General features: G+C 37.9%; 1 protein-coding gene across 1 annotated transcript in view; it reads left to right on the plus strand.

The window, feature by feature from the left end:
- Window positions 1-8,623, plus strand: part of SPICE1 (spindle and centriole associated protein 1) — a 52,525-nt gene extending 43,902 nt beyond the window's left edge. The window contains exons 14-18 of the mRNA XM_035000154.1: window positions 290-777; window positions 2,864-3,047; window positions 5,593-5,695; window positions 6,680-6,767; window positions 8,404-8,623. Of these exons, the coding sequence (XP_034856045.1) occupies window positions 290-777; window positions 2,864-3,047; window positions 5,593-5,695; window positions 6,680-6,767; window positions 8,404-8,457 (917 nt within the window). The 3' untranslated portion in view covers window positions 8,458-8,623. The remainder of the gene's footprint in view (window positions 1-289; window positions 778-2,863; window positions 3,048-5,592; window positions 5,696-6,679; window positions 6,768-8,403) is intronic.
- The last annotated feature ends 2,055 nt before the right edge of the window (window positions 8,624-10,678 follow it).

Below are 10,678 nucleotides of genomic sequence, written 5' to 3' on the forward strand. Positions count from 1 at the left end.
TACTCCCTCCACCCCCAAGATTCCCAGATATGAGTTAATACATGTATTAAAATGTGAACTTGGCAGACTTTTTTACAAGGATACCAATAAAGCCTTAAGGAATATAAAAGTCTCTGTATTTGATTGTTTGATGTGGCATTGCTGGTATATTCCCTGCTAAAATAATTTAGGCATTTAGAAGCCAGACCCTTCTATTGGAATACACTTCTCATGATGAATAATGAGATGATTGTGGTGCCAGTCTGTGGCTAAATGATGCATGTTTATTCTGTTTTAATTTTATCTACAGTATTGAGGAGGACTGTTCAAACTCGTCCTGCTCCAAGAATTCCTCCAACTGTGGAAATAATTGAGAAGGAACAAAATTGGGAAAAAAAGACCTTACCTACTGACACAGACAATCAGAATTCAAGTGAAGAGAGTCGTCTCTTCACTCAGAGGTGGAGGGTGTCTCACATGGGGGAAGATCTGGAGAACAAAGCCCAGGCTCCTTTTGTTAACCTCTCACAGCCCTTCTGTAGTTCCCATTCAAACACTCAGCAGACCAGAATCCCCGAGTTCTCAGAAGAGCCCCTGGTACTGGGAGACGGGCAGCAGCTTAGAACAAATGAGGCGTTAATACAAAGAAAAGACATCATGGCACGAATTGCTGAGTTGACACTGCAGAATTCAGCTATCAAGGCACATCTGAATAATATTGGGCCAGGAGGAGAGCAAGGGGATGGAGTTCGGGAATTAAACAAACAAGAGACAAGTCACGTGAGCGACATGACTGCAGTGAGTACCAGTTAAGGGTTGACTAGGGACATTTAGGAATGTAAGTACTTTGCTGGAGCAAAGTGATCCTGGATATCTTCAAGGCTGCTGGTAGAAGGCTTATGCTTTGTTTTGTCCTCATCACGAAATAAGAAAAGTTATTTATCAGTTTATTTAACACATACAGTAAAAGAGGACAACATAAAATAGAAAATGAGGAAAATGAATGAGAAAAATAGGACAAAGGTAAAATGTGTAGGAAAGCTGAAATTAAGCTGCAAATGAAGTTATAAATATAAAAGGCAGAATTAGTATGAGTTGAAAGCCTGCCATACAACTACATTTTAATTGAAAGCATTTTTACTCTTACAGGGGCTCATACAAGAGAATTAAGTGTAGCTGGCCCTCAATTCATGAGGAGTTAATTTTTTAGGACACAGAATGCATTTTCCTATAGAAATGATGTTTTAAAGGATTATTAAAGTCAGACTTTATGTATGAATCATCTGGAGATCTTGCTAAAATGCAGTTTCTGATTGAGCAGTTCTGAGATGGTACTTGTGCATTTTTGACAAGTTCCCAGAGGGTACCGGACCGAGGATTATACTTTGAATAGCAAAAATCTGCTTATTATAGTGAAGGAATTTTGTAGGCTAACCTGGTAACTTAAATCTTCATTTTCTTGTTCGTGGGGAGAAAAGGGATTCTAAATTCCAGCTGGGGAGTGTTTATAACACACGTTCTTATACTGGTCCCAGTGATGGGAGATACTTCCTTTTACCCCTTTGTGAGCCAGAGTGGCTCCTGTCAGGGTTCTGATAGGAGATGGAAGAGTGTTTTAGCAGTGGGAAGGAGCTGGGCAGCTTTATGGATTAGGGGTTCCAGAGGTGATTGCTTCTATAAAGGACTTTACCAATGGTAGATTGAGGGCTTTCATGAGGAAGTTTAGGAAGAGGTGGGGGTGGGGGATAAAGGCCACCTCTGTCAGCACAGGAAGTAAGGGCAGTATGAGTGTGGAGTCACAGAAGGGACTGGTAGTCTTTTACCAGGAAGAAGTCTTAGGAGTAGGCAGTAGCCATCGGTGTAGATGTGTGTAAGTACAGACTGCCTTAATTCTGAGTCATTGGAGGCATTTCTGTGTTTGCAGAATTTTGAAAGTTATTCAAAACAGGTAACTCTTGGTTTTTAAAAAGGCAACAGAGTTAAAAATTGAGCTTGCCTGCTTTTCTAATTCGTATATAGATCAGGCTAGTGAGGACAATCTATTATTATTGTCCTCACCACCCTCTTTGTCATAATCTGAATTTCAGAGTGATCTTTAATTTAAACTGTTTTGCTTATCTCTTTTTTATTAATGTGCATAAGTTATAAAATAGTGATTTCTATTAGGAATTGTTTTATCCCAAAGGGTTATATTTAACTAAATGAAATAATCAAGAATGACACATATATTCCTCTCAGGAATTTTCATATTAAACTTATGTTATATTCCTTGGGTGGCTTTTTTACTCTACCTCTCATATTCCTTTCCGGTCACCACATTTCTCAAATTAGATATCTGAGGCCAAACATGGCTTGGGGCGGCTGACCCCTGGTCAAGAAGAGTGATAAGATTCCTAGAAATCTTTGCCAAATAACTCATGGTGCATATATGACGATTGGGATGATAGAAGCCTCTCTCGAGTACAGCAGATCCTCTTTTCTGTATTGAGATTCAAACCACAGATCTATCATTAATAGACCTGTTACTTAGAAGGCAGGTCACTAGCAGTACTGTCTTTGCTCATGGGATCTTTTGTGTACCTCAACAGACCCGAAGAGATTCGGGGAAGCTTTGTCCCACAGACATTCTCCGTGGACACAGGGACTAGAGGGCTTATGTGGTACGAGTATCAGAATGATTAGTATCCCTTTCCTTTAGCCCTAATTTTTCAATTAAATGACTTTTATTCTTTGCCTGCTATTCAAGGTTACCTATAGTAAGGGCTGTGAATACTAACTAGCTGGCTCTTAGTGGAAAAGTTAATTTTTACAAAAAGTCAAAATTGTTTGGATTGTTTTTAATGTGGAATTTGTGTCTTTTTTTTTTTTTTTTTTTTTTTTTAAGACTTTTCCAGCAACACAACCTCTAATACCAAGTAGCATGGAGGAACGGATTGCAGAATTGAATCGGCAGAGTATGGAGGCTCGTGGAAAACTCTTGCAGTTAATAGAGCAGCAGAAACTTATTGGCCTGAATCTTTCCTCTCCACTGGTGTCACCCATTCCATCACCTCTCAGAGCATGGACTGGTTGGTCACAAATTCATGATTTAAGAGCCAGGCACATGGGAGTTTTCACTTTCTTGATTGTGCGAGTATATATTGAGCTGAAAGAAATCTCAAAGCATATATTTCAGTGCCTTCAATTTTACATAGAAAGAAACAGACCTAAGTCACAGAATAAGTGACAGAAATAAGACTAGAAGGCCAATCTCCTGGTAGAAAGCTATTCCATGGTGCCTGCAGTTAATCTTTGGTGTCTAAGTTCTTAATTTGCCTGATGTGTAAATGGGATTCATTACAGTGTATGATTCACTTAGGACCTATGTAGTGGCTAAGTATAAAACATCAGCATCAAAATGTTAATTTAGAATTTCATCAGCAACAAATTACAAGTTATTTTATTAAAACCAGTTAAAACATTTTCATTTGTAAATTAAACTTCCCATTCTGTTGTTTTCTTAAGAATGTGATAAACTAGAGGGGATTCTGAATAACAGAATAGTAACTGATAAATTAGTTGTCATAATATTTACATACAAAAAAATATTGATGAAATGAAGTAGATCTTAAGTTGTTCTTTGGCAAAAATTGAATTACTAAGACCCTAAGGGATAGAACTGTATGAAGGCTATAGAGAGACTAATTTTGGCCCAGAATAAAAGAAGGTTCTAATTGTGAGGGATAGAAAATAATTCTATCAGTAAGGAGTATGTTCCTTGAGGTGCTCAAGTATTGGTGTTTTAGAGGTATTCATCTGTCCTGAGGCTGGCTGAAGTAGGCTTTCTTTAAGGTATCTGCCAATAAGACTTAAAAAAATTTTTTTATTCCAGTATAATTAACATACAGTGTTATATTAGTTTCAGGTGTACAATATAATGATCCAGCACGTCTATACATTACTCAGTGCTTAGTGTGCTCTTAATTGCCTTCACCTGTTTCACCCATCCTCCCACCCACCTCCCTCATGAGACTTTTTCTTTCAGTTACAAATCATTCTTTTTTGAAACTTCAGACCTAGAAAGTAGACTCTTAAAAATTACTGGAAAATGACAGATAATGCATTTCCCCAGGGCCCTTTCTCTTTGCTATTCTAGGCTTCTTCAAATGACAGCTTAGTCTGCTGTTCTTCATAGTCACGAAGCGTAGAGGCAACTTCTGATTAAATCACTCAATACATTTGAACATCTACTACCTGCCGCCCTGTTCTGGGCCCTGGGGAAACTGCTTTGAACAGGACAAATCCCTGTCCAGCATTATGAGATAATGTTAGGTGGCGCTAAGTGCAATGAAGAAGAATAAAGCAAATTACTCTTAAGAATAATTTTGTAATTGGGGGGGGCACCTGGGTGGCTCAGTCAGTTGGGCGTCTGCCTTCGACTCAGGTCACAATCCTGGATCCCTGGGATCGAGCCCCACGTCAGGCTCCCTGCTCTGCGGGAAGCCTGCTTCTCCCTCTCCCTCTACCTCTCCCCTCTGCTTGTTCTCTCAAGTAAATAAATAAAATATTAAAAAAAAAATAATTTTGTAATTACATTAGACATCTTCTGTTTCAATCGTTCTTTAAGGTTAAAAGTACTTCATGTCTATTATCTTATTTAGTCCCCAACACACCCTGAGAGTAGACAGAGCTGATGTTATAGCTTTTTGATATGTAAGTAAACTGAGGGAAAAGAAGTTAAATGATTTTTCTGAAGTTCTAAAGCAAATTGGTAAATTTGCAAACTGTGTTCTTTTCATTCCAGTGGTTATATCTCCAGAATATGCTTTTTTGGTAATATCTCCAAGATATTCCTTTTTAAAAGTAAAATTCTTGGTGTCACGGGTACCTTTGTGCGCTATGATGATAAAGATATAATCATATGCCATACAAAACCTCTTTGGTTTCTAGGGTAATGGAGGAATATGTTATACAATTAAATACGGTTTCATTACGCACTAAAGCCCTGAAGATCACTGATTTTAAGTAGTGATTCATAAGAGCCTCTGTGAAACTGTCTAGTATAGACATTAAGTCTTAGTAGATAGTTAGTAAATATTTGTTAATTGATAATCTAACTTGTGAAATATTGAAAATGAACACAGTTATACTTGCCATTGGCCATATGAACTCTTCAGCCAACTTTCCCCTCCTAAGTTAATGCCTTCAGGAATCTAATAATATAGTAGATTTAGAGGATTTAAAGTTTTATTGAATGACTTCAGAAATTTTCCTTTTTCTTTTTAATTTTTTTGAAAATTTTAGATAAGCTGTTTTTGACAAAAATCTTAAGATTTTTAGGGCTAGCTCTTAATTTCTGTTTTTCACTTCCAGATCTGACATGATACCACTTGTCTGAAGATTCTGGCTTTCTATGAACTGGCATGCTACTGAATTGACACTAGTAATTAAAGTTTCTTGTCTCACAGTTCATTTTGAAAAAAATCCTTCAAGGGTGTCTGTGGGCCATAATGAAAATATAGAAAGAATCTCCAAATTTGTAATGTGAAATTTGCAGTAAGATAGAAATCAAGTTAAATTTTTATTTTATTTTAATGAAAGATAATGAAACTAATATTTATTTTTATATTTTAGAAGGAGGAAAGAGGACAATTGAAGTATCTATTCCAGGAGCTGAAGCCCCAGAAAGCTCAAAATGCAGTACTATCTCTCCTACCAGTGGGATAAATACAAGAAGGTAGGGTTACAACATGCACAGTTATTTTAAAAAATCAAGAATGTGGTGTTTCTTTCTCTTTGTGAAAAAAGGAAGTGCACAGTATTTGACTTAGGTTCAGACAGACTCACTCCTGTGGAGAAAATAAAGCAATTGGAGAGAAGAATTTCTGGGGAAAAAAAAGAGGAGTGAGGAACAAGCCTTAAGTAGAACAGTGTGGGTTGGCTATTGAGGACAAAAATAGGATAATGGCACATATATAGAGTGCTTTATAGGTTATAAAATTAGGAGATAACATATGACGGGGGTACGTTGACCAGTAGTGTTTTTCTCCTTTACAATAAATGAAACTGAAGCTCGTTGAGCTAATTGGGTGGTTTGCTTAGATGGGTCCCATGGTTGGTAAAGGGTGGCACTGAGGATGGACCTGGCTCTTCTGTCTCCACTCTCTGTACTTACCTCGACACTGTGCTACCGTTCAGGGCTCTTTACTCCTCCGCTGCTGGGCCTTCCCCCCGCCCCTGCACATGCATCTTTCCCCTTTAGTGTTAGAAATATTAGAGCATGATACTGTAATGGTGGGTATTGTCATTATACACTCATCAAAACCCATAGAATGTATAACAAAAGGGTGAACCCTGATGCGAGCTATGGATGTAATTCATAATGTATCAGTATTATCTCATCAATTGTGATAAATGGAGCAACCTGATGCAAGGTCCTAATAATTCGGTGAAACTGTGTGGGGGAGTTGAGGGCTATATTGAAACTCTCTGTTCTTTACACTTAATCCTTTTGTAAACCTAAAACTACTCTAAAAAAGGAAGTCTAATAATTAAAAAAAAACAAAACAACTTAGGGTGGTAAAAATATGTTACAAATAATTTACCTCATTTGGACCTAACTCAGCCATTGCCAATACTGAGATTTGTCAGTCTTACATAATTTTTTGAAGGTTAATGATGATAGATCACTCTCCCACTCTCTTTTATTTCTCGTAAATAGATCTTCAGGGGCTACTAGTAATTCTTGTTCTCCATTAAACGCCACCTCAGGAAGTGGGCGATTCACACCTGTTAATCCAAGAGCAAAGGTATGTGATAAAATGTAATTGTGAAATGTGTGTAGGGGTCAGGAGAGTGGGGTGGGGGAAGGTGGCTGATTTAGTGATTTCCATTCTTTTTTTTTTTTTTAAGATTTTATTTATTTATTTGACAGAGAGAGATAGTGAGAGCAGAAACACAAGCAGGGGGAGTGGGAGGGGGAGAAGCAGGCTTCCCGCGGCGCAGGGAGCCTGATGCGGGGCTCGATCCCAGGACCCTGGGACCATGACCTGAGCCGAAGGCAGATGCTTAACAACTGAGCCACCCAGGCGCCCCTAGTGATTTCCATTCTTAATTAAATTCTTGTTATCCTACAGGTGACATAAAATTCTCAGAAGAAAAGAATTCCTAATTCACCTTTACTAGAAAAAACCTTTAAGCCATATAGTCTCTTTTGTGTTCTGGGGTAGCTAAGGAATAAGATAAAATTCAATAAGATTTCAACATAGACTGGAAATTACTGGTTTCAGGCAAAGCATTCTAATAATGTGGCAGGACATACAGGTGTGCCTTGAAGTAGTAGTTACCTGAGATATTGGTTCCCTCAGTGCTTGCTGTGGCTGTGTGGGATTGGGTTATCCAGAGCCCTGGGGCCACTTTCCTTGTATGCTGTATCTGAGTGTGCCACTGGTTAGAGAAGTTGTGGTTAATCAATGCCATACATATTCTTCATGTGTTCTGATTTGCTGTAGATTAGACCAAATAGTGAGTGCTTCAGTAAATATTGAATAGTTATAGCCCAGATTAATTTATATTCTCAGATATCCCCATTGTCTAGCCCTAGAAGATTTGTCCTTTGCTGTTTCTTATATCCTAAAAAAGTTTTAATAAATAAATAAATAAATATTTATTTGAGAGAGAGAGCGCACACGTAGGCACACAGACAAATGGGGTAGGGACAGAGGGAGAGGAGAGAGACTCTCAAGCAGACTCTCTTCTGAGTGTGGAGCCCAGCCTAGGGCTGCATCCCACAACCCTGAGATCATGATCTGAGCTGCTTAACCGACTGAGCCACCCAGGCGCCCCTAAAAAAGTTTTAAAGAGGCTGTTTTAGGGCGCCTGGGTGGCTCAGTCGTTAAGCGTCTGCCTTCGGCTCAGGTCATGATCCCAGGGTCCTGGGATCGAGTCCCGCGTCGGGCTCCCTGCTCGGCGGGAAGCCTGCTTCTCGCTCTCCCACTCCCCCTGCTTGTGTTCCTGCTCTCGCTGTCTCTCTCTCTGTCAAATAAATAAATAAAATCTTTAAAAAAAAAAAAAGAGGCTGTTTTATATAATTTGCCCTTAGTTTCTGGAATTTAGTAACAATTTTAATTTACTAAGATCAAATAACTTTATTTTAAAAAGTTATTTTTAAAAAGTTGTACCTATAATTTGTATAAAATACTGGATTTAAATTCCTTTATTTAAAAATTAGGTTTCCTCAATCAATCAGGGGACCTGTTGACCAGGGAATCAGTTATTTGGGAGTGGCTCTTTTAGAGAATAAAAACTGCCAGTAGCAATTTAATTTTCAGTACCGTTTGATGACAAAGGATAGCTTCTGTGTACTTGGTCTAAATAATTATAAACCTTAAATGGGCTCATGTTTCTGATTACTTTCTAAATCCGTCTTGCATCTTTGTTCAACAGATTGAGAAACAGAATGAAGAAGGCTGGTTTGCTCTTTCTACCCACGTGTCATAAGTGAAGTTAGTTGTACAGAATTTTTTTTCAGTAGTATATTTTTGAGCTTCCACTCCCGTTTCCCTGCTCCTGCTTTCAAGTTTTCATTTCCTTTTAGATAAAACCTACAAAGATCTTGTAACTTAGTACTTATGGAACAAAGAATAAAGAAATTATTTAAATCTTGGATCTTTTCAAATAAATTTCCAACAACTAACCAATGTACAACCTCCTGTGAATAAAATTTTGATTATAGGGAAATTGAAGTTTTATATTCTAATAATTTCATAAGTATTGTAAAGTTTTGCTGAGTAACACATTTTTACCTTTATCATCTTTATTCAGGTTTTTTTTTTTTTGGTCTAGTATATCTTAAATGATTTCTTTCTTTTATTTTTTTCTGAAGAATTAAGTTGCTTTGCATGTAACTTACAATAAAATGGCTCTGGGTGATTAAAGTCTGGCTTTCAGAAAAATTTAACATTCCCTTTGATTTCTTTTTGGGAGGGAAGTTACTGTTGTCCATGGCTTTTTCCACCGAGTGGAATGTATAGCTTTAAAAAGTAGGTGTGGGAACATCTGTTTATATTTGTTTATGCAGATAAGAGTGGTTGTATATATCATAAAATTCTTATACAGGCTTTAAATGTGAAAATGGTAATGTACATCAAATAAATAATGCTCATAGAGCTCGTGTCTAAATGCAGTAACATTGATTTAGTGTTTGAAACAGAAATGAGTACAAAAGGTTGCTGTCAACTTTCCCTCCCTGAATCTACTACGCATTCAGAGTTGTTTTCTTTTTTCTTTTTTTTTTTTTTAAGATTTTATTTATTTATTCATGATAGAGAGAGAGAGAGAGAGAAACAGGGAGAAGCAGGCTCCCAAGGAGCAGGGAGCCTGATGCGGGACTCGATCCCAGGACCCCGGGATCATGACCTGAGCCAAAGGCAGACGCTTAACCATCTGAGCCACCCAGGCGCCCCAGGGTTGTTTTCTTCAAAGCACCTGTTTGACTCTCAGACACTGGCTTTTATTTTAACTTGCTTTTTAAATTATCTCTGTCCTTTCACTGGGATGGAAATTCTCAACCTGGTGTAGTGGGAGTAGGGCAGGGGAAACACATTGAAACTACTTGGGGAACTTTCTCAGACAACACTGTCCCTCCTCCTGGAGTTTTTCGTATTCTACGAAGTGTCATATGCAACTTTCATTTGGGCCTCTTCATTGTGGTGGCAAAAATACAATTTTTCTCTGGTATCACTGATTTTATTTACATGAAGTCATCTGTATTCATTTGCATTATTGAAGATTCTTCCATCTGTATTGTACTTTTTTGAAGCTTGGTTTTTAATAAATACTATCCCTGTCTGGAATATAAAACCGTTTTTTTTTTTTTTTTTAAATAAGAAACTTTTTTTTTTTAAGATTTTATTTATTTGAGAGAGAGAGAGCGAGCACATGAGAGGGGGGAGGGTCAGAGGGAGAAGCAGACTTCCTGCTGAGCAGGGAGCCTGATGTGGGACTCGATCCCGGGACTCCAGGATCATGACCTGAGCCGAAGGCAGTCGCTTAACCAACTGAGCCACCCAGGCGCCCCTATAAAACCGTTTTAATACTATTAATGTCAAGTTTTCTGCTTGGCTTGTGAATGCGTTTTTTTTTTTTTAATTTTTTGAAGTTTTTATTTAAATTCCAGTTAGTTAACATGCAATGTAATATTAGTTTCAGGTGTACAATACAGTGATTCGACACTTCCATACATCACCCTGTGCTCATCACAAGTGCCCCCTTCAATCCCTATCACCCATTTCACCCATCCCCCGACCCACCTCCCTGCTGGTAACCATGTTTGGTCTCTGTAGTTAACAGTCTGTTTCTTGGTTTGCCTCTCTCTCTTTTTTCCCTTTGCTCATTTGTTTCTTAAATTCCACATATGAGTGAGATCATAAGGTATTTGTCTTCCTCTGACTGACTTCTCTTAGCATGCTATTCTCTAGTTCCATCCACGTTGTTGCAAATGGCAAGATTTCATGTGAATGCATTCTTTGGACTTAAATTTTTCTTAATGTTCTTCAACTGGTTGGCTGTTTACTTTTTTCCCTTATATTCCTTTAAACTTCAAAAGCCATGATTCTCAACTTTGGGAGCATTGAAAAAAAGACCAAACTGACTACCTTGAGCCCTTGGGATGACTATCTATCTATCTATCTATCTATCTATCTATCTATCTATCTATCTA

The sequence above is a fragment of the Mirounga leonina genome, unplaced genomic scaffold (genome assembly GCF_011800145.1).
Source record: "Mirounga leonina isolate KUSES-001 unplaced genomic scaffold, KU_Mleo_1.0 Mir_115, whole genome shotgun sequence".
Lineage (NCBI taxonomy): Eukaryota > Metazoa > Chordata > Mammalia > Carnivora > Phocidae > Mirounga > Mirounga leonina.